Source organism: Bufo gargarizans, chromosome 4 (genome assembly GCF_014858855.1).
Source record: "Bufo gargarizans isolate SCDJY-AF-19 chromosome 4, ASM1485885v1, whole genome shotgun sequence".
In the NCBI taxonomy this organism is placed as follows: Eukaryota; Metazoa; Chordata; class Amphibia; order Anura; family Bufonidae; genus Bufo; species Bufo gargarizans.
The window spans coordinates 247,918,039-247,942,550 of record NC_058083.1 but is presented as its reverse complement, the minus strand read 5'-3'; the positions used below and the strand labels follow the sequence as shown (position 1 = coordinate 247,942,550).

Sequence of the window (24,512 nt, the reverse complement as noted above, 5' to 3'; positions counted from 1 at the left end):
AGGTTTTTTTCATGTAGGGTTAACTATTTGCATGGCAAAGCTATAAGCACCTTACTTTCAGTATGAGCCGGCATTTAAGTTTGAAATACTAAAGGTCGCTTTACAAATTATCGCTAACAAGCGTTTGTAGGAACGCTCGTTAGCAATAACCTGCCTGGGTAAAGATGCTGCCAATTACCCAATGAACTGACAAGAAGGCGATTGCCAGGAAGGAACGCTTCCTTCCCAACAATCGTCTACTCAATTGACCAGTGTGAAGGGGCCTTAAAAGCTCACCAACATTTATTTAAAGTAGAACTCCCCTAAAAATGTTTGTCTGATCTGTTAGAAAGAGATGTCATGTGACCAACTCTCTGATCTCCAGCTGACACAGGACAGGAAGTCAGTGACGTCGATATTCATTCCTATGAGACTGAGAGTGAGGCTCCAATAGGAACACATAGAGAAACTGACTTCCTGTGTCAGTTGGAGAGTCTGATTGCTGGTCACATGACACAGGTGAGAAGCAGAAGGGAGGTAAAACTCCCAAATACAGCCAGTGATAAGAAAATTACATTCACTACAGATTACATCACGTAGCTTTCTAACAGGTCAGAGAATACATTTTTGGCGGGAGTTCTTCTTTAAGCCATATTCTTATTAGGAAGATAAAAAGTGAGCTATAAATGAGTGTTTATGAGGTCAGGAGATCAGAGATAAGGAGCCATCAGCTGTGCTGCTTGACCGGAAACAGAATAAAACCACAGAGGCTGGTACTAGAAAATTCTAAGGCTATAAAGATAAAGGGTCTGAAATTTTTTAAAAGACCAACTGAAAAAATAATTTTTAACGCAAAATCACTACAATGCAATAATTTTAAAAAATGCCCCCAATGGTGTCCATAGCCTTTAAATATTTACAAAATCTATCTCATTTTTACCATCATGGCTGGAACTAAAAGGATCTAATGGAAACCCAATGGACTCCATGAGAGTTAGTGGGTTCCCTTGGGTGCCTTTCATTTTCATATGAAACATATTTGAAGTCATTACTGACACAAGCACCAAATACTTCACATAAACATAAAATAACAAAAAAAAAAAAAAAAGTTGATTGGGCAGTCAAAATACCTACCTATCGCATATACATGTGGTGGCAAAGTTCCCAGTGATTTACCCTGGTACACTTTAATGTATTCAGAGGTATAAAGTTTCGGAACATCAAAATACGGATTTACTGCAATCAGAATATTGGCCACATAGGTCTATAATAAAAAGGAGAAAAATAGATAAGCTTACATGGACAGCTATGTCTTATAAAGGCATAAAAATAAAATCATTGTGACGTAAGGAGTTATCCCATGATTAATGTAAAACTGAGAACTAGACATAACATAGTACATAAAAATGTATTTCTAACAAAGCTAGAACCAGCTCTGTACTTGACATGGATCCAAAGATCTCCTCATTTGTTGCTCCAATTGTTCTGGTAGATTTATTTCAAGCTGGCAGCTCAGGAGGCGATTCTTTCTCAGGGGCATGTCCTTTCTGCTGCAGCTCTCCCTCTATAGCTGCTCAGTGGAGGTGTCCTTTCTGCTGCAACTCTATTCCTATCACAGTTCAGGGGATGTGTCCTTTCTTCTGCAGCTCTCTTCCCATCACAGCTCTCGGGGAGTGTCCTTTCTGCTGCAGCTCTGTCCCCATCACAGCTCAGGGGATGTGTCCTTTCTGTGGCAGCTCTCTCCCTATAACTGTCACAACTTCTAACAGAAGCTGGTTGGCAGTTAAAGGATGGAACTGAGCATACGTTTCCACCTCAGCAAGGCGAATAAGCACAGGAAAAGAACAAGCATTAGGTGGTGCTATACAAGATTTTACTGAATAACTCACTGGCTATACAAAAGTTTTAATTACACGCAACTGCAAAAGTATTTAGATCCAGGTGCTGCTTGGAAAAATGTAGAATATTTTTTCATGGGAGAACACCTTTAACCGCTCCAGGACTGCCTAACGCACGGATGCGTCCTGGAGGCGGTCGATTCATTCCTCCTGGACGCATCCGTGCGTCATCTCGCAAGAAGTGAGATTTCCTTTGAACGCGCGCACACAGGAACGGAAGGTAAGAGACTGGATCTACAGCCTGCCAGCGGAGATCGTTCACGGGCAGGCTGTAGATGTGATTTTTTTAACCCCTGACAGGTATATTAGACGCTGTTTTTATAACAGCGTCTAATATACCTGCTACCTGGTCCTCTGGTGGTCCCTTTTGCTTGGATCGACCACCAGAGGACACAGGTAGCGCTGTAAAGTAGCACCAAACACCACTACACTACACTACACCCCCCCCCCCCCCGTCACTTATTAACCCCTTATGAACCACTGATCACCCCATATACACTCCCTGATCACCCCGTCATTGATCACCCCCCTGTAAGGCTCCATTCAGAAGCCCGCATGTGTTTTACGGATCCACGCATCCATGGATCGGATCCGCAAAACACATACGGACGTCTGAATTGAGCCTTACAGGGGGGTGATCACCCCATATAGACTCCCTGATCACCCCCCTGTAAGGCTCCATTCAGACGTCCGTATGTGTTTTGCGGATCCGATCCATAAAACACATACGGACGTCTGAATGGAGCCTGACAGGGAAATGATCACCCCATATACACTCCCTGATCACCCCCCTGTCAGTGATCACCCCCCCTGTCAGGCTCCATTCAGAAATTTTTTGGGCACAAGTTAGCGGAAATTGATTTTTTTTGTTTTTGTTTTTTCTTACAAAGTCTCATATTCCACTAGCTTGTGTCAAAAAAATAAAATCTCACATGAACTCACCATACCCCTCACGGAATCCAAATGCGCAACATTTTTTAGACATTTATATTCAGACTTCTTCTCACGCTTTAGGGCCCCTAAAATGCCAGGGCAGTATAAATACCCCACATGTGACCCCATTTCGGAAAGAAGACATCCCATAGTTTGTAAACGCTATAACTTTTATAAACCATTTTTTTTTTTACCCAAACATTTTTTTTTTTTATCAAAGACATGTAGAACAATAAATTTTGAGAAAAATTTATATATGGATGTCGTTTTTTTTTAAAGAAAAATTCACAACTGAAAGTAAAAAATTTCATTTTTTTGCTAAAATTTCGTTAAATTTCGATTAATAATAAAAAAAGTAAAAATGTCAGCAGCAATGAAATACCACCAAATGAAAGCTCTATTAGTGAGAAGAAAAGGAGGTAAAATTCATTTGGGTGGTAAGTTGCATGACCGAGCAATAAACGGTGAAAGTAGTGTAGTGCAGAATTGTAAAAAGTGGTCTGGTCATTAAGGGTGTTTAAGCTAGGGGGGCTGAAGTGGTTAATAAAAAAGGAGGCGGTCATTTGTCAAACTGGTGTAAAGTATAACTGGCTTAGTTGCCCACAGCAACCAATCACATTCCACCTTTCATTTTCTAAAGGAGCTGTCCAAAATGAAATGTAGAATATGATTGGTTGCTATGGGAAACTAAGCCAGTTCTACTTTACACCAGTTGGATAAAGGGGTTATCCTGGAAAAGATATTGATAACCTATCCTCAGGTCATCCGAACCCCCACAGATGAACTTTTAGAAGAGGCCAGGCACTCCATAAGAGCTGCAACCTCTTTCTAGGCAAGTGACCTCACTGTGCAACGTGAACTAGTTGTAGCTCAGCCCCATTTAAGTCAATAGGACTGAGCTGTAATACCAAGCACTGCCACTATACAATGTATGGCGCTGTGTTTGGTTTGATCTCCGGTGAGCACCGCGGCTCCCTAAAATAGCTCATTGGCGAAATGCCAGGATTCAGGCCCCCACTCATGTGATAATGATGACAATATCTTTTTCAGGATAACTCCGTTAAGAAAGAAATAAAAATTGCAGCTAAAATCAAATTTTACTAGAAATGCAGTTTATAGTCCTCATCAATACTATGATATTCCAGTACAGTGATACTAACATGCTTGAGTATTCAACATACACATTTCATGCATTACAAGTAACAAGCATGAAGAACCAGATAGATGTAAAGAACAAGGAAACCTGAACGTCAGACAATTTATTAACCCCGTAGTCAAGAGGTGAAGCAGATGAAAAGAGTAGGGAGGTAAGACTAGGTGTCAATTACACTTATTTCTCTTAGGAAACAGTCAGTGTCAAACCTATATTGCAGCTGTCACTGTTTTGGCAGATGGCAAGATTACTTCTGTAATTTAGTCAGAATTAATTAAGTACAATTAGGCAACTTGATAGTAGTATAAAAGATTAAGCCTGTCATCTGAGCCAGGAGGTGTTAAAGGAGACTTTTGTACGCTTCACTTAAAAACAAGGCAGAAGAGAATGAAGTCCACCCAAGCCAAGTACTACATTGGTAACTATATAATCTGATGGTTAAGTTACCCTACAGAAAGTGTAGGCAATTTGTCATCTACCATGGCTAAGTCACAAAAGAAGAGATTTAGGATTTAAATTCTACCTAACCTTTTAACAAACTGCATTAATCAATAGTATGGTGTGTGTTTATGACGAATAACACTATTTCTGGTCATTATATGACTTGTATCTGGCATTTTTTTAGCAGTTTTCTCCTCTGTATACTAGATCTTTAGTTTCCAGTTCTTGCAAATCTGGTGGGCAGAGACTAGCTCCCAACCATTGCACCCAGAAAGTAGATAGGAATATGCTTTCTAACCTTCTCTTATTGACTCAGGAGAACCCCACGATCATGGAGAACATTACAGAGAAGTACTGACTAGTATGGTTGTGAATAAAGCACTTAGGCTGAGACAAATGGTCTATGCATTCTCTCTTGCTGTGCTCGTCTCAGTTTTCCTGCTCACTCCCACTACTCCCCTCTCCCTAGACTTGTATTGACATGCATAATCTGATCCTTTAGTGAGCTGTTCCGTCCTGGGTGGATTCAAGGCAAATTTCAAAGAGAAAAAAGTTTAGCAAGGGGGAAGTAACCGCGGATAAAAGGAGAACTAAAACATTTTCTGATAAGACATATTACACAGTTTCTTATGATCGTGAGGTCATCGAGTCCAGCGTATATTTAATTCAGAGCTATAGCCGCTCCCCTGCCCACCTGCTGCTGATTCATATGGAAAATAACTGTCATTTGGCAGCAGGTGGGTGGGGAGAGTTAGGAGCTCATGAATATTCATGACTCATCATTATCAGCTGGAGCTTTTCAATACAAGATGTTGGCAGATTGACTGGGTCAATTAAAGAAAGTGACCCAGTATTTTGCTAAGAGAATCAGTCACTTATTTATGTTCCCCTTAGTTAGGACACCATAAAACTGGTGACAGGTTCCCTTTAAGGCTTTTATCATTTTAATTATTTGTGCCTACCTTTTGTTGACACATGAAACAAATCATTTGTAAATTGACTTACATATATTTTATCTTTATTATATCGAACTTTAATGTTGTGAAGAAGGGTAGCTTCATTGAGATACATCAAAGAACCTGCAACAAGAAAGTCAGAAAACGTTTCTGTTAAATGTAGAATTCCCTTTCAAGAAATCAAAACTCAGGATAGTAATGATATTAAAATGAATGTTTAATCTGTAAAACAAAAAGGACCACAAATGATAAACAGGGCTCGCTTTGTAATAAATAGAAACTTGTCAAGGTCCAAAGCATGAAAATCCAGCCTTGATCATCATCCTAGCTATGGAGTCAAATAATGGTAAAATCAAGGGCTTTTGCAACATAAATGGTTATATATATTTATTGCAATAATGCTCTGCGACAGGGTCTATAATAGCGGCTCTGACGCAAATGTGAACATCGCTTAAAGGGAACCGGTCACCTAGAAAATGCATATTCAACCACCAGCAGTACCTTATTGCAGCCTGTAGCATAATTAGAAAGGGGTCTGTGTCTTTTCTGTACAATGCACCAAAAGTCAGAAAAAAAGACTTTTATTCAACTGGGTGCGCTATGTAAGCGATAGTCTTGAAGTCAGGGGGGCAGCGGCTTTCTCGCCTGAAGTCAAGTGTGCCCAGCCCCCTTGCCCGCCCCTTAGTATGTGATTGATAGGATGTCCAATTCCTTCACTGCTGGGCACTTGAGCGTAGTCTCGCGCATGCGCAGGCTCTGATGTGCGAGTGCCTGATCATTGACATTGAACCTACCTCACAGCGGAACAGTGTGCAGGCGCCGGCACTGCCGGGACACAGCGCACGCGCGAGACTATGTTTGAGCGTCCAGTGGTGAAGGAATTGGAATTCCTATCAATCAAACGCTAAGGGGCCGGAAAGGGGGTGGGGCACGCTCGACTTCAGAAGAGAAAGCCGCTGCCCCCCTGACTTCAAGACTATCGTTTACATAGCGTGGGCACTTGAATTTCAGACTTTTGGCGCATTGTACAGAAAAGACACAGACACCTTTATAATCATGCTACAGGCTGCAATAAGGTACTGCTGGTGGTTAAATATGCATTTTCTAGGTGACAGGTTCCCTTTAACCGCTGAATATTTTTATTTTTTATTTTTATCATACCTTACTTTCTTGAGGTTTCACTGTGTGGTAATAAGGCATTAGTACTGTATTGTAAGGGTATTTTTAAATACCGATTGGTTCTGTCCCCTTTAAGTCTGTTCCCTAGTATTCTATGTAAGATATTCCTTTATTCCTTGTAATGTAGTGGGTTAGGAATACCCATCACCCCTCCCTATTCTGTTGATACATTCCTGAGAACTGATCTAAGAGACACATCTCAGGACATCCGTGATGCACACCACTGGCGGGGCCAAGCTGTATAACTCTGGTTACACACATACATTAGTGGGGACTCCACTTGGAACTTGGTAAGATGCAAGTATTGATTTGCCCTATCTCTTGTACACCCTGGAGTGTCCGTCATGTGTTATAACGTGGTAGACAGCCATGTGTTACAGCATGGCGGACCAAAGCCATACCTCATATTGCATATTTAGGCTAGTGATGTTTATTTACTTTTTATTATTCTGTATGTGATTTGTCTGTTATTTTAGATTTAATCACGCTTAGTAAATATATTTAATCACTTAACCTGTGTATCTAATTCATTCTCAAATATTTTGAATTCATGTTACAAGTACAAAACACATGTACAAAGATCCATAAAAAGTGTTCTGTATGGCAATGTGGCTGCTGGCATGCAGGCTCTGTCAGTAGTACTGGTATAGGTATATCCTACATTAGAAGCATTGCTACTAGAGGAGGATACTTCTATATACATGGAGTCCACTCTGTGATGCAAAGCAGAGCATACATGTGGAAATGGGAGTTGGGAAGAACAGATGTCCGTTCAATGTGCGTTCTGCCAACAGCCATCTAATCTATATAGGTAGCTGCTTGTTACTATTGATGACCTAATCTCAGGATAGTTCATCAATAAAGATTGGCGGGGTTCTGACACCCTTGCACCCCGCAGATCAGCTGTTTGAAGAGAAATACGAGCGCTGCCTTCTCTGCTCTGTTTACCTGCTCCTCGCAGCAATTGCAGTGATGAGCAGGTGTAATTGCAAGTATGGAATCCCCATTCACTTCTATGGGACAGCTTCATCCTATTCACATGAACAAACAGAGCCATCCCACTGAAGTGAATGGGGACGCCATAGTTGTAAGTACACTGCTTGCCACTGCAATTATGTAACTGCTGTGGCAAGGAAGTAAACAGAGCAAAGAACAGCTGATCGGCAGGGGTGTTGGGTGTCTGACCCCACCGATCTGATATTGATGACCTATCCTAAGGATAGGTCATAGATAGTAAAAAGCAGACAACCCCTTTACAGCAAAACAACAACAGTGTATAAACACATATAAGGCTCATTATGCATCTTCCTTAAAAGGGATTCTCTGGGAATTAAGAAAATGAAAATACTTAAATATTACTTTAATATATATATATATACTGTATATTTTTTTTTTTCATTATTTATAATAGCTCGTTTTGTCTCTGGAGCAATCATCAGGGGAAACAAAATGGCCGCTGTCACATTAGTTTACAAAAAACCTATCCTGATTACACATAAGGAGAAGTTACTTTACAACACTGAGGTAAAGCGCTGCCTCCTCCTCCTCTCTACTTGTCAGGGATTATGATCCTGAATATAGATGATAAGAACTTAAGCTGAATCTCAGGGGAATTTAGTTCATGAGGAGACATGAAGTACAGAGAGGACGGACAGGACAGGCTGTGGTAATGGAGACTGCATACAAGTGCTGCTGCTCACTAGCCATACCTCACCCTCCTCTCATGTCTCCTCATCATCTCCATTCCCACAGAGATTCACCTGTATTCAGGATCATGATTCCTGACAAGCAGAGCATAGAGAATGAGGCAGCACTATGGTTTATTGTGGTGAAGTAACTTGTCCTCCTGTGTGAAAAGGATAGGTTTTGTGTGTACTGATAGGACGGCGGCCATTTTATTTCTCCTAATGATTGCTCCCTAGACAAAACAAACCATTCTAAGTAATGAAAGGTATTTGTGAATATATTTATTATAAAATAAAATAAATTGTATTTTCATTTTTTCCCTTTCAAAAACCGTTTCCATGGGCCAATTAGCAGCCAAAAAGAATGTTTATTATCCATCACTTACCTGCCGATCAACCAAGAAATTTGCAATTAGTTCATCTGTCGCCCGACTAAAGGTTTTATGCCAACATAAAAATTAACTCTTTTTCAGCAGCACATCTCCATTTGTAAACGTGATATACTGTTAGCAGTGTAAACAAACTGCTGCAAGAATGGTCATTCATGTGGCTATTGGGTCAGGCATTATATGCCGTGTCACGGTTCTTGACCCCTTCCCAACAACTGCCGTAGACGTACGGCAGATGTCTGGCTTTTAAAGGTGGCACCTGCTCAGGAGTGGAACAAGCACCAAAGCTGCCAAGTGCTTGCTGTCTTACACAGCAGATAACGCCGACCACAAGCTTTATACAACTTGGATGCCATGGTCAATTGTGAGCGGTCAATTACTGGGATCACTGTGCTCCTGGTGACCAAAAGGCACCCTTGCAACAAGACTGCGTCAATGTACATATGTGTAATTATAGAAACTAAAATGTAGGAGATATTTTCTAAATTCAAGCTGTTTAGCAAGATGCAGGGCAAAAAAAAAAAAGGAGATATCAATGAGAAATAACCTCTCAGTTGGAAAAGTCGTATAAAGGAAGAGTAATGGTCCTGGACTTTGCACAGTAATTGGCTTCTAAATGAAGGTAAGTAAAAGTTAAGGAGTCACCAGTTATAAAAGACCAATTCCCTGTTAATGGGTAACTTGCTCCCGGAAATGCTTCATGATTTCTTCACAGCAATAACTCTGTGTTCAGAAAATAGCAAAAACACTCCTGTACTGTAAATGATGACCTTTCATGGGTTACAAAAACTCAAACCTTTTAAGGTTAATCTTTCAGACACACAGTCCTGGTAACCGATTTATTTACATACTGTGTTGTCACTACTGAAGGGAACCTGTCAGCACCAAGAAGGCCCCCTAACTGCCTGCAGTACCTTACCGCTGATGCCATCCCATTTCTAATGATGTGATTGTCATGCCCATTGTCCGATGGGCATGATCGCTGTAAAACAACTCTTATTCCGCTGCATGCTCAAGTCAAGGGGAAGTCAAGGGGACAGCGGCTTTTACAATTGCCGTGCCGCCTTCCCGCTCCTTTGCGTTTGATGAGCTTTTTCGTTTCCTTCATGTGCAATTCCCTTTCGAGATCTCATGCCAGGAACCATTGTCATATGGTGCATGTGCGAGATCTCAAGGAGGAATCGTGCATTAAGGAAACAAAAAAGCCCATCAATCAACTGTCTTCAACTGTGAAAGCCACCACCCCCTTGACTTCAAGATCATTCGCATACAGCCTACGGCGGAATAACGTTGTTTTACAGCTATAATTGGACCAATTAGACAAGCACATCATTAGAAACCAGATGGCATCAGCTGTAAAGAACTGTGGGAAGTTTAGCGGCTATTTTGATGTTGACAGGTTCCCCTTAAGTCTGATAAGAGTAATTAGAATGGAAAACATCAGCATTTGTAAAAAATAATAATAATAAAAATCTAGAGGGGCCAAACAGAATGGATACGTACAGTTGTCTTCCACATGTTTTGAGATGTCCTCTTCAGCAGGAAAAACCTGGTTTATAGCTGCCAGAAATGTCTATTAAAACATAGCAAAGGGCACAATGTTAGCATCTAGGGTGGAGAACACAGCACAACACAACTTTTGATAAATAAGATCATAGTTCAGAAAGTATCATGTTCATGAATTATTTTTTCGTGTTCAAATGTATCTAAAATTATTAATAAAGCAACTTTGGGAATGAATTAAAAACATGCTACAGTCCACAGCTCCTATGCAGACCTCTGCGTAGCTGGATACTGCAGTCATATAGCAACCCATCCGGCCCTTGCTCCTCTCTAAGCTACCAAATGCACAATAGTAAGAACTAGGGAATAAATGGAAGAGATCTAACTACACAGGGGTGGTGTGTAGTCTGTTACTGTGGAGACACATGGACATGTACAGGAGCTACTCCACTGAATGCTCTATTCACATTGAGGACCATCTTATACCATACTCTGCCTTACTGTACTATTTACACATGCTTTGTAATATTCATTAATAGTCTGGAGTCATAAATACTTAAGCTCCGATTCCCATCTTCATTACTACTGGGGAACCCCTGAAAATGTTTCCAAGCCTGGTGAATCCCTAATGCAATTCTTGGCCACAATTTGTCTTAGACCTTATTACTGCTTTGCAAAGAATATTTGAGCAGGTCGAAATGAATTTGCCTTCCGTATTCTAAAAGTGACAGGTGTTGTTAATAATGTCTTCTGGGGAAGCCCTATCATGACTCTAGGAACACCAGAGTTCCTGGGAAGCATGGTTGGGAACACAGTCCTACAGCAATATACTCTCTGTGTACTCACAATTAGAACCCAATGAAGACTTACCTTTCCCTTTTGATGTAGTGGTTCAATTGTTAAAGAATCTGGTCCAATATCCACAATGTTACCCAACTGAAAGCCATCAGCTGGGTGAGGTGCCCAGACTGGCTTTCCGTCCTCCATGGTGCTTTCACTGCTCCCACCGTTTACTACATAAAAGAAAATAAGGCATTCAGCATAATAATAATAATCATGTATTTAAAGCTGGATTATGTGGTATCATCACATACTTGCTATTAATTACAAAGCCAGATAATTTATTTGCCATTCCTATAGGCATTACCTTACATTATAATCCTGCCTGTGATGACAATGAGATGATTGCTGAGAAGTAAATTCTACAGGACAGAAAATCGCTAGTATGTTATCAGGCTTAGTGGCTTGTGCCAAAACTGCAAGATTTCACTATTTAAAAAAAAATAATATAGATAATGACATGATAAAAAAAAAAAAAAAAAAAAAGGTCACAAACATTCGAAAAACTATACTTAACATTAAAACTAGTTTTAGTGGGAGTACATCAGCTCCAAAATCACTTCTCTGTTCAGCTTATGGCCTTGTAGGGGGCATGCGCCTTATCTCTCGCGCCTGCGCCAATAGGTCTAAGTTGGGCACATGGTGACAGTGAACAGCTACAAAGCCAGAAACAAGAGCTCATCCGCACATGTGCTAAATTCAGACCAGGGTGGATTTGATTTAAATCAAACCAATTTAAATCACGATTTTAATCACTAGTCAGTAAGGCTTGATTTAAATCACAGTTTTTTACATAAAGATTCATATTTGGACAATTTTTCTGTTGTTCTTAGGAAGGAGAAAAATGTGTTTCTTTGGTCATCTTCATCACAGCACATCTCATGATGTTGCCTCATTCGGGCCACCAGGCCTTGCATTTCTTTGTTGCAGTGTTTTCATTTTGCACGCATTCCTGCCTTACCGATGGGTAAAGGAACTTCAATAAAATATTCCCAAACTAGGTCTCTTTTACGGCCTTCTGTCATTATAGTTTTTTGCTGGTGACACTGTTGGGGATTTATTCAAAATTGAAGGCATTCTGAACCAGCATGGCTACCACAGCATCTTGCAGCGGCATGCTATTCCATCCAGTTTACGTTTAGTTGGACCATCATTTATTTTTCAACAGGACAATGACCCCAAACACACCTCCAGTCTGTGTAAGGGCTATTTGACCATGAAGGAGAGTGATGGGGTGCTGCGCCAGATGACCTGGCCTCCACAGTCACCGGACCTGAACCCAATCGAGATGGTTTGGGGTGAGCTGGACCGCAGAGTGAAGGCAAAAGGGCCAACAAGTGCTAAGCATTTCTGGGAACGCCTTCAAGACTGTTGGAAGACCATTTCAGGTGACTACCTCTTGAAGCTCATCAAGAGAATGCCAAGAGTGTGCAAAGCAGTAATCAAAGCAAAAGGTGGCTACTTTGAAGAACCTAGAATATGACATATTTTCAGTTGTTTCACACTTTTTTGTTATGTATGTAATTCCACATGTGTTAATTCATAGTTTTGATGCCTTCAGTGTGAATCTACAATTTTCATAGTCATGAAAATAAAGAAAACTCTTTGAATGAGAAGGTGTGTCCAAACTTTTGGTCTGTACTGTTATATATATATACACACACACACATACACACATATATACACACAACCGTATCTGTACGGCAGTCCGCAAAGCATTTCTACCCTTGTAGAAATGTCCTATGTCTTAAATTGATGCAGACAGCACACTGTGTTTTCCATTGCAATGAATGGAAAATACAAAAATCGAAAATATGGTTGTTTGCATGGCACCTTAGTCTAAATACTGGAATATATCCTCACAGCCAAATAACACAAACCTGGTTCATTACACTAAAGGAGAACATTTACAGTTTATGGTTAGGAGTTTCCATAGATCAGTATTAGCCATCATTTACTAATTAGCACAGAGCACTGGACCATAAGCAAAGCAAAGTAAGCAGGCAATAAAGCAACCAGGAGACATACACAAACAGAAAATGAGCCCTGGACTGACAGAAAAGGAGTCAGCAAACACGGAGAACTGCAGTACTGTATACATGTGACGCAATACTATAACGCTGCAAACAACGCATGATAAAAAAACGCTTAATAGGACAGTAGCTGTAAGACGTAATAATAGCTGTAAGATATAGATATATATACATACACACACACACACATTATATATTAGGGCTGCTTGATATGGGAATTTTGTGCGATTGCAATTAGGTCCCTAAAAATTGCGATAACGATATGCGATGCGATATTTTAAGGGTATTGTGCTAGAGGTCTATTTGCACTGTTACGGGGGGGATCTGTGGATGGCACACTGTTACGGGGGGGATCTGTGGGATGGCACACTGTTACGGGGGGGATCTGTGGATGGCACACTGTTACGGGGGTGATCTGTGGATGGCACACTGTTACGGGGGGGTCTGTGGATGGCACACTGCTATGGGGGGGGGATCTGTGGATGACACTGCTATGGGGGGGGATCTGTGGATGACACTGCTATGGGGGGGGATCTATGGAGGACACTGCTGATGGGGGGGGGGATCTGTGGATGACACTGCTGATGGGGGGGGGGATCTGTGGAGGACACTGCTATGGGGGGGGGATCTGTGGAGGACACTGCTAGGGGGGGGATCTGTGGAGGACACTGCTATGGGGGGGGATCTGTGGAGGACACTGCTATGGGGGGATCTGTGGAGGACACTGCTATGGGGGGGATCTGTGGAGGACACTGCTATGGGGGGATCTGATCTGTGGAGGACACTGCTATGGGGGGGGATCTGTGGAGGACACTGCTATGGGGGGGATCTGTGGAGGACACTGCTATGGGGGGGATCTGTGGAGGACACTGCTATGGGGGGGATCTGTGGAGGACACTGCTATGGGGGGGATCTGTGGAGGACACTGCTATGGGGGGGATCTGTGGAGGACACTGCTATGGGGGGGATCTGTGGAGGACACTGCTATGGGGGGGGATCTGTGGAGGACACTGCTATGGGGGGGATCTGTGGAGGACACTGCTATGGGGGGATCTGTGGAGGACACTGCTATGGGGGGGATCTGTGGAGGACACTGCTATGGGGGGGATCTGTGGAGGACACTGCTATGGGGGGGATCTGTGGAGGACACTGCTATGGGGGGGGATCTGTGGAGGACACTGCTATGGGGGGGGGATCTGTGGAGGACACTGCTATGGGGGGGGGGGGATCTGTGGAGGACACTGCTATGGGGGGGGGATCTGTGGATGACACTGCTATGGGGGGGATCTGTGGATGACACATATATAGCATCTTATACTATGTGCCATCCACAGATACCCCTCATAATAGTGTCCCTGCAGTGTGAAGGGGCGGCATCTGTATTAGGAATGACAGTGGGGACCGGTGCAGTCCCTGTATTCTAATGCACCGGCCCCGTTTACTGTTGTATTATATTATCTAACATGTAGGCATTGTTAAAATATAATAGTCCTGCATAATCCAGCTGTATTACTTACAGCTAAATTCCGTAAAAGGGAGGAGGCAGGCCGGGCGGCGTGTCACTCACTACGTCACGCGCCCACACCGCCTGCTTCATTCATAAAGTGGGCGGCGCCTGTGGATGACGTAGTGAGTGATGCGCCGCCCGCCCTCCCTCCTCCTCCTCTCTTCTACGGAACTTAGCTGTAAGTAATACAGCTGGATTACACATGATTATTATATCTTAACAATGCCTACATGTTAGATAATATTATGTAACAGTGAGCGGAGCCGGTGCATTAGAATACAGGGACTGCACCGGTCCCCGCTGTCATTCCTAATACAGATGGCGGCACCCAGCCCCTCCTCCATCTGCACTGTGAAGCACCGTCCAATGAGTTCTGAAGCATTTGGCTGAATGTGAGCAGATAATATTGCCCTAAACACTTCAGAATTCATCCTGCTGCTTTTGTCAGCAGTCACATCATCAATAAATACAAGAGAACCAGTTCCATTGGCAGCCATACATGCCCACGCCATGACACTACCACCACCGTGCTTCACTGATGAGGTGGTATGCTTATGATCATGAGCAGTTCCTTTCCTTCTCCATACTATTCTCTTCCCATCACTCTGGTACAAGTTGATCTTGGTCTTATCTGTCCATAGGATGTTGTTCCAGAACTGTGAAGGCTTTTTTAGATGTCGTTTGGCAAACTCAAATCTGGCCTTCCTGTTTTTGAGGCTCACCAATGGTTTACATCTTGTGGTGAACCCTCTGTATTCACTCTGGTGAAGTCTTCTCTTGATCGTTGACTTTGACACACATACACCTACCTCCTAGAGCAGGCATCCTCAAACTGCGGCCCTCCAGCTGTTGTAAAACTACAACTCCCACAATGCCCTGCTGTAGGCTGATACCTGTAGGCTGTTCGGGCATGCTGGGAGTTGTAGTTTTGCAACAGCTGGAGGGCCGCAGTTTGAGGATGCCTGTCCTAGAGCGTGTTCTTGATCTGGCCAACTGTTGTGAAGGGTGTTTTCTTCACCAAGGAAAGAATTCTTCGGTCATCCACCACATTTGTTTTTCGTGGTCTTCCGGGTCTTTTGGTGTTGCTGAGCTAACCGGTGCGTTCCTTCTTTTTAAGAATGTTCCAAACAGTTGTTTTGGCCACGCCTAATGTTTTTGCTATCTCTCTGATGGGTTTGTTTTGTTTTTTTTTTCAGCCTAATGATGGCTTGCTTCACTGATAGTGACAGCTCTTTGGATCTCATCTTGAGAGTTGACGGCAACAGATTCCAAATGCAAATAGCTCACTTGAAATGAACTCTGGACCTTTTATCTGCTCATTGTAATTGGGATAATGAGGGAATAACACACACCTGGCCATGGAACAGCTGAGAAGCCAATTGTCCCATTACTTTTGGTCCCTTAAGAAGTGGGAGGCACATATGCAAACTGTTGTAATTCCTACACCGTTCACATGATTTGGATGTAAATACCCTCAAATTAAAGCTGACAGTCTGCAGTTAAAGCACATCGTGTTCATTTCATTTCAAATCCATTGTGGTGGTGTATAGAGCCAAAGATGTTAGAATTGTGTCGATGTCCCAATATTTATGGACCTGACTGTATATATATTAGTTATAACATATATCTAAAATAAAATAAAAAACACTACATTAAATGCCAGGGACACATCTCACACAAAGGTGCTAAAACATGACCATTGTCATAACAATAGGATAACTGTCAGCAGTCAACAAGATCTCACCCAGCCGCCTCAAATACAGAGAATGATATAAACGAGCCAGAAATGTTTGATGAATGAAAATGAGAAGTTGTTAAAAAAAAAAAAAAGAATAAAAGTACAGTAGAGAAAGAATGTTATTGTGAGGAATCTAGTCACGATGCCCACCATGCAAAAACAAAGTTGTTCAGCACATCCTATAAAACGAAATAAATGTGCTCGAAATACTAAGGCAAACACATAATGCAGCAGCACTCTGCAAACAATGAACATATGAAGTAATGCTAAATTCATGATATACATAATTATGAGGACTCTAGCAAATATATTTTGATCAAAATAAATGAACCCATTCACCATGATAAAGTGACCTTTTATAGATGGGACCCTACACTAACTGGATTCCACTTTCCGAGAGTTTATTTGAAGGCCCAGACCCAAAGAGAAGGGTAGTCATTTTATTGTAGGGTCCCATCTACAAGGCTACTTTCACACTAGCGGCACGGACCTCTGGCAGGCTGTTCTATCGGGTGAACAGCCTGCCGGATATGTCCTGACACTAGTGACAGTGTGCCTCCAGACTGCCGCTCCGTCCCCATTGACTATCATGGGGGCAGGGGCAGAGTTCCAGTGAGGCATAGCAGCGCGCCGCAAGAGGCTGCCGGAATAAAACTATGACATGTCCGACATTTATTCCGGCAGCCTCTTGCTGTGCGCTGCCGTGCCTCGCCTGAACTCCGCCCTTGCCCCCATTATAGTCAGTGGGGACGGAACAGCCTGCCGGAGGTCAGTGTCGCTAGTGTGAAAGTAGCCTAAAGGGTTGTGTAGCTGGGATGGATGGGCTCATTTATTTTAATCAAAATATTTGCTTATGGACTAAGAGCAGGGACATACTCCCAACTGGTAGCTCCCAGTTGGACCTTCATTGCAAGCTGCCAGCAATTCATTCATAACTAATAGGAATAATAGAACAATAACACATCCTAGAGTCATAAAAATAGATGCTTCAAAATAGTTATTACATGGGGTTCAGAAGTAGTTACTAAAACAGACCTGCCAGGAGAGGTGACAGGTCCTCTATGTGACCAAGAAAAGGGAGTTACCGAACAGCTATTTTAAATTTCATTGGCGAAAACATAATTTAGTTCTAGATTGCCAAGTTTTACAAAATGTAAACATCAATGACCTGCTTCAATAATTTGTCTGTTCCACATCAGACAATATGGTAGCTAAATACGCGTGTAACCATAGCCCTAGCATGTCATTTAACCACAAACAGCATGAGCCATGCGAAAGAGAGAACGGTACCTGTACAAGAGAACACAATGCCATTTCAGGCCAGTATAGATGGTTGTAGAACCAAACTAGAATTTTACGACAGGGCCTCAAGCAGTCTTATCACTTAATACAACCCCGTACAGGACAGTAACAGCACCCTTGGTCTTCTAAGGGACAATACTCTATGCCTCCTATTACATATCCTATACAGGATACTCTATGTAAGAGACAAAAAAACAAAGTGCCATGCTTCATCAGAACCTGGAAAATTTGCTTTTAATGGAGAATATCTCCATAATATAGCACTATACAGAACAAAAACAAACGAGGCACACACTGAGCCCATGGTTTTGTTACATAGAGCTGAAGGGACTCTGCCTCCATACAGCCTTTGAACACACAGTAAGGGGGGATTCAATCATCGTTGTTTCAGTGGACCCACTATACAAAAAGCAGAGAACCACCTGAGTAGATACAGTCAATCCAAATAGGTTCCCATGCAGCATTAGTAATGTATAAACATCAGGAGGACTGGCCTCCAAAGGATGCCACCACATAGGCACAAAGTGCTATCAGTATAATTTTTATTATACACTGAACAAAAATATAAACGCAACACTTTCGGTTTTGCTCCCATTTTGCATGAGCTGAACTCAAAGATCTGAAACATTTTCTACATACACAAAAGACCCATTACTCTCAAATATTGGTCACAAATCTGTCTAAATCTGTGTTAGTGAGCACTTCTCCTTTGACGAAATAATCCATCCCACCTCACAGGTGTGGCATATCAAGGTGCTGATTAGACAGCATGAATATTGCACAGGTGTGCCTTAGACTGCCCACAATAAAAGGCCACTCTGAAATGTGCAGTTTGATCACACAGCACAATGCCACAGATGTCTTCAGCTGCCCAGTGCACATGTAACAGCTCAGCCAGTTTCACAGGTACAAATCTGCTGGCAGATGCCCTTTAATAGATTTGCATGGGCATTGTAGATATCCTTTAATCAAGGCTATTTGATTCATTGTAGATGCATTTGAAAGGTACAATAATTTATTTTGTAGAAATACTAGAATGATACGCATAAAAAATAACTTGCATTCTCAATGCAGCTTTAACAGATGAGATTATCCAAGTCATATGCAACATATAAACACCCAAATCCTTTTACACAAAATCTACAATTAGATCTAACTGGCCAGAATCCTCAAAGCACTGAGCGCCAAGCATACTACGAGGCGCATATCACAGAAGGAGTTTACGACTTATCCTACATGAGAAGGCCTCAGAAACAAATGAAGGGCATGCAAATAAACCAGCACTACTTTCAAGCACCCTGACTCTAGTAAATGCCACTAATGGCTAATAACCCTGTTACAAAACTCCCAAATAAACCAATTTTAGGTATGATACATAAAAACACTTTCCCGTCCATTATGTGCCACATCATCAAACAGGTTTACAAGTTTTTTGTCGGGACACTTAAGAAAAAAAAAAGCTCAGTGGAACCTGTGAATTGAAGGCGCCAGAACACAAGGGGACAATTTGGAGGGGAAAAAAAGGCAATAGTATCTCCTGGAGCTAGACCATATACTTAGGTATTCATTTTAATAGAGGAGAAAAAAAAATGATGACGGGTCCTCTTTAACCGATAAATTACTGTTTGCATGAGCAGAATGAGAATTGCTTTGTGTTGTGTCTCTCAAGTTTTAAGTATACGCCACGTTTTTGTCTATGCTTTATTATTAGAACATTCTTTCAGAATAAAAAGCTTGGTTCTTCTCCCTCTTTCCAATAGGATCTTGTGAGGATCTGAGGTTCACCAAGGCAGGATAACGATGCAACTGACATTTTTTATCCACAATTATACAGAAAAGGCAGCTAGATGGCCTAGACGAGCTGCACCCCTGGACAATCAGGCGGACATCCTCCAAGACCCAATCCACGATATCCCGAGCTGGTACCTGTAGTTCCACTGCCCTGTACCAAGTTCTACCCACTGTCTCCCAATGACTTAGGTTGGCCCACAGCTTTAGTATCCGCCTCTGGTATATTTTGCAGGCACAGTAGATGCTTATCCAGACCACAGACATCACGACCTACGTAAGCACATGGATACAAATCCAACCAGCAGGATCCCCATCATCCCCTAGTCCAGTGATGGCTAACCTCCGGCAGTCCAGCTGTGGTGAAACTAAGACTCCCAGCATGCTCCATTAATTTCTATGGAGTTCTGAGAACAGCCAAGCAAGTGTGCATTTTGGGAGTTGTAGTTTTACCACAGCTGGAGGTTAGCCATCACAGCCCTAGTCAGTGTCCTTAGTACCTCAATACCACCCCTGCGTTTGAGCTCATCTCCCCGCGAACACCTCGCCCAAGGTTAACTGTGCATTGGTGGATGTATTTCCCCGAGGCAGAGTCCCTCACCTGAAACTACACGCGAGACCCACGGTGGGGACAGCACCACTGGGTCTCCCCATCACCCTCCACATAATGGGAGTAGTATCTGGGAGAACAATGGCTTAATTGAGGCCCCCAAGACACTAACTAGGCTAATGGAATAATTGCTCCAAGGCCCTATTACACCAGCAGATAATTGCTAAGATCATCGCTAATACGCGTTCCTATGAACGCTCATTAGTGATGATCGAGCAATGTAATACCAGTGCTGATTACCCAATCATTCATCGGGTAATTGGTGTCTTTCAACATGTTTAAAAATAATCGTTTGCCGGAGACAGATTGTGCCGTGTGATCACGATCTGCTGCCAGCAAACAAAAGCTTCAGTATGGGGACGAGCAATTGCATTAGCGATTGTTCCTCTCCATACTATGGAGGAGATCGCTGCGTGTAGCAGCAGTGGTCTCCTACACTGACGAGCAGGCCATTGCCGAAAAGGAAAGCTTCCCTTCTGACAATCGCCTGCAGAATCTGTAGGTGTAATAGGGCCCCAACTCTAATTACCAATATTGTCACCTCATGGCTCCAGGGTCTGGATGACTAGAACATGTGTATATGTGGACCGTGCCTTCCATGGCGTCCCTCCCAAATTTCCAAGTGAAGCCACAGGGTCCGAAGGTTGAGGGAGTCCAGGCGGGAACCTCTCTTGTCCTTTGTTCCCAATGCACTACCTCAATCTATTAACAATATGCATCTTAAAATACCAGAAAAGGAATAAACCTTATAAACCACAACAACAAAACTCAACGTAAACCGCACTTCGTGCTGGAAAAAGATTGCATCACTTAGAGCTGTGAATTCCACTCTAGTCCATTGGTCCAGTAATCTTCAGTCCACAGTCAGCTCTTCACAAATTTGTTCCTGTTTTAAGCCACAAATACATTGATGAAACACAGACTCAAAATACAGCTGTGTGATAAATGTCCTAAACCCAAAATGTGGGGACAAAACCATGCCGACCCACAAATCCCTTGCAGCCTAGATGTACAGTACACTCAAGTCTCAGGTATATAAATGTCATGACCTGTCTGGGAACCCGGATAGGAAAAGACAAATTGCACAGTAAGGTGCGACTCCGGGGGTGGAGTGGGCACCGCCACTGCAAGAAACAGCTGTGTCATGGCTGATAATATACACTATATGGAGAAAAGTATCGGGACATGGCCTCCTAATCACTGAATTCAGGCATGTCATTCAGTCCCATTGCCACAGGAGTATAAAATCCAGCACCTAGCCATGCAGTCTGTCTTTACAAACATTTGGGAAATAATGGGTCATTCTAAAGAGCTCACAGAATTCAAGTGTGGTCCTGTAATAGGATGTGCCCCTTGTCAGCTTAATAAATGGCTTCCCTCCTAGATATTCCACTATCAGTCAGCTGGGAGTGGTATTATTGTGAAGTGTCCACACAGACAAAGCACAAGGAACGGCTCACCAACTGTAATCCACTTTCCAGACTAATAAGCAGGGTGCACGGAAACTCCTGGGCCAGTAATGGGTCCACGAGAATGTAAACAGAAGAACAGGACTAACTCCAGCACTCCCATAAAGGAAAAAGAAAAAAAAAACAATGCTATGACTAAAAACACACAAATGCTGTCCAAAGCGAACAAGCGCCTGCTTTCGATGCTTTTATAATGACTAATAAACTGTACCTTTTATAGGAGTGCTGGAGATCTTTTGCTTAGAATAGATTCTTGCAAAGTAGAAGCATTTAGGAGCCACAGCAACCCAGATACAAAGTGGCAGACCACGTAAAGTTACACAGCAGCTCATCGAGTGCCAAGACACATAGGGCCAGATTTTTCATTAGCTCAAGTAAGAATAATGGAGTGGAAAAGTCACAGATTTTTGCGCAATCACTAAAACCGCGCAAAAATGTGCGACTTTTTTCTGCTCTGCACTATGCTCGCCAGTTTTCTGAAAGTGGGCGTGTTTTCTTATGTAAATGAATCTCTAGACAAATTTACTATTGCGACTATTTAAAAAGTCACAAAAAAAGTCGCAAAAAAAAAGCGCAATTTTACTCCAGTGAGAACCATGCTTTTCTTACGAGACTATTTAATAGAACATGCAACTTTTTCGTAAAGACGTGCGACTTTTTTGTAAAGATGTGCGACTTTTGTAAAGCTGCTTACTGACGGATAAACTGCTACCGTTAAACCACATTTATTACAATCTTAAAGGGCCGATCATAAATCTGACTTAGCTAAAACTGACTTTAGCCATATGTGAAAGTGGAGTGAGCTGTCAGAGTCATGATAAATCTGGCGCTGAGTGCTTAAAGGGTGCCAACGCTCTGCTGATTCAATTACTGCAAATCTCCAAACCTTCTCTGAAATTATCATGAACACAAAAATTCAGTATGGGGAGTTTTATGGCATGGGTTTCAATGGCTGAGCAGCTAAATTCAAACCTTACATCATCAAGCACAATGCCAAAAACCAAAGCGCTGTAAAGCATGTTACCACTGGAGCAGTGGAAATGTGTTCTGTGGATTGACGATTCAGACTTCTCTATCTGGCAGTCTGATGCGTCTGGCAAATACCAGGATAACGTACCTGCCTAACAAATTTGTTCCTACTGTAAAGTTTGGTGGAGGTCGGATAATGCTATGGGGTATTTTTCAGGAATTGTCTTAGGTTCCTTAATTCCAGTGAAGGTAAAGATTACTGCTTCAACATACCAACACATTTTGGACAATCATATGTTTCCAACTTTGTAGGAACAGTTTAGGGAAGACCCTTTTCTGTTCCAGCATGACTGTGCCCAAGTGTACCAAGCAAGGTTCTTAAGGGCATGGTTGGATAAGTTTGTTGTCAAAGAACTTGACTGGCCCACACAAACTCCTGACCTCAACCACTTCGAACAACTATGGGATGAACTATAACAGAGTTGGTGAGCCAAGCAACTTTCGGCCAGAATCTATGTCTGATCTTGCAGCTGTTTTTCCGGATGAATGGGCAAAAATTCCCACAGAAATACTCCAAAATCTTGTTGAAAGCCATCCCAGAAGAGTGGAAGCAGTGTTAGCTGCAAATATGGGACCATGCCTATGGATTTAGAATAGGAGTAAAATGTAGGCATCTAATACTTTAATAGTCAGACTATAACAGTCCACTCCACAACAGACCTTGAACATCAGCACACAGTGTTAAGAAGCCAGGGGTAGCCTGGAAACTAAGCCCTAGCAGAGAAAAATACCAAAGTGTAGTACAATATACTGCCCCAGCAGACATAAATACCACAGTGTATCACAAAATAATGTCCTAGCAGCATAAAATACCTCCCAAGACTCTTTCCCTCTGTGGTGGTCACTGCCAGCTGCCACATTTCATCCTTACTGCAGTTGCCTCTGGATGGTAATACAGTTGAATTCAGGATGGCACCTGCAGCTGCTGTCCAATTGAATAAGTGCTTGATACCCCCACATTAACTATGGGAGCTTTAGGACTTTTTCACACAAGCAGATCCCATGCGAGTAATCCACTGCGTAAAAGAGTGCCAAGCCCCGTTCCGGACAGCAGAGACACGGAGCATTAACATGATTGATAATGCTCCGTGCCTCTCTGTGACCTTTTTTCTACAAAATCAGTGACAACTTTATCGCACTGGGATTTTGTAGTAAAAAAAAGGTCACAGAGAGGCACGGAGCATTATTAATCATGTTAATGCTCTGTGTCTCTGCTGTCCGTAATGGGCTTTGACACTCTTTCACGCAGCGGATTACCCGCACGGCATCCGTTCGTGTGAAAGAGCCCTTAAACAAGTGATCCTTAACTCCAGTCCTCACATGTCAGTCATGATTTAAGAATACCCCACAGAATGAATACCTGCGGCAAGTCCTGATGCATGGACACAAATAAATCCCGAAAACATGACCGGCAGGTGGGCTCTAAGGACTGAAGTTGAGGAAAACCATTACTTCTCTAGCTGGAGGCTATGAAGAGGGCTCAGGCAGGCCCCAGGATATCAGCCCACCATGAAGTTTCTCTGTAGGCTCTATGGCCAGCCCACCTCTAAAGTGCCCATAACCATTTAATAGCTGTCAGGCGGCTCATATATACACATGATCTCATATATGGTAGGGTCAGCAGATCATGTATCTGTTTTCAATGGGGAGAGGAGATAAAGCTATACCTCTGGGAGTGGCTTATCTCCCAGAAGAACAAAAGGATCAGGTGCCAAAATTCGATGCACCTGATCCCTCTGTCCCCCAACATCATCTGTCATAGCTGTCATGGAAGAATCGTAAGCCAGTCCTGGAGAAAATGGCAGGTTAGCCCAACAATAGTATAATATGTATGAACGCCTTTCAAAATTTTTTCGATTTTCAATAGACATGAAAAACAGAAGGAACAGTATGGGCTTACTGTTTATAGGTGCTGTATTATGGATATGTGCAACGCTCTTCTAGGATACAGCTGTGTGCATGAGGCCTTAATACTCACAGGATCTGCAGAGATCAGCTGCACAACTTTAACAAAAAACATTTTGGGAGAATCAAAAATGCTGTAAAGGAAAATTGGTTTAGTTGCCCATAGCAAGCAATC

At 42.5% G+C, this 24,512-nt stretch overlaps 1 protein-coding gene across 5 annotated transcripts in view; it reads right to left on the bottom strand.

Moving 5' to 3' along the window:
• MYO6 (myosin VI) overlaps nt 1-24,512 on the bottom strand; it is a 254,132-nt gene that overhangs the window by 178,643 nt on the left and 50,977 nt on the right. For all 5 annotated transcript variants that reach the window (XM_044290290.1, XM_044290291.1, XM_044290292.1 and 2 more), the window contains exons 2-5: nt 10,987-11,129; nt 10,117-10,186; nt 5,410-5,483; nt 1,114-1,243 (exon numbers count right to left, since the gene is read on the bottom strand). In XM_044290290.1, the coding sequence (XP_044146225.1) occupies nt 1,114-1,243; nt 5,410-5,483; nt 10,117-10,186; nt 10,987-11,103 (391 nt within the window). In that variant the 5' untranslated portion in view covers nt 11,104-11,129. The remainder of the gene's footprint in view (nt 1-1,113; nt 1,244-5,409; nt 5,484-10,116; nt 10,187-10,986; nt 11,130-24,512) is intronic.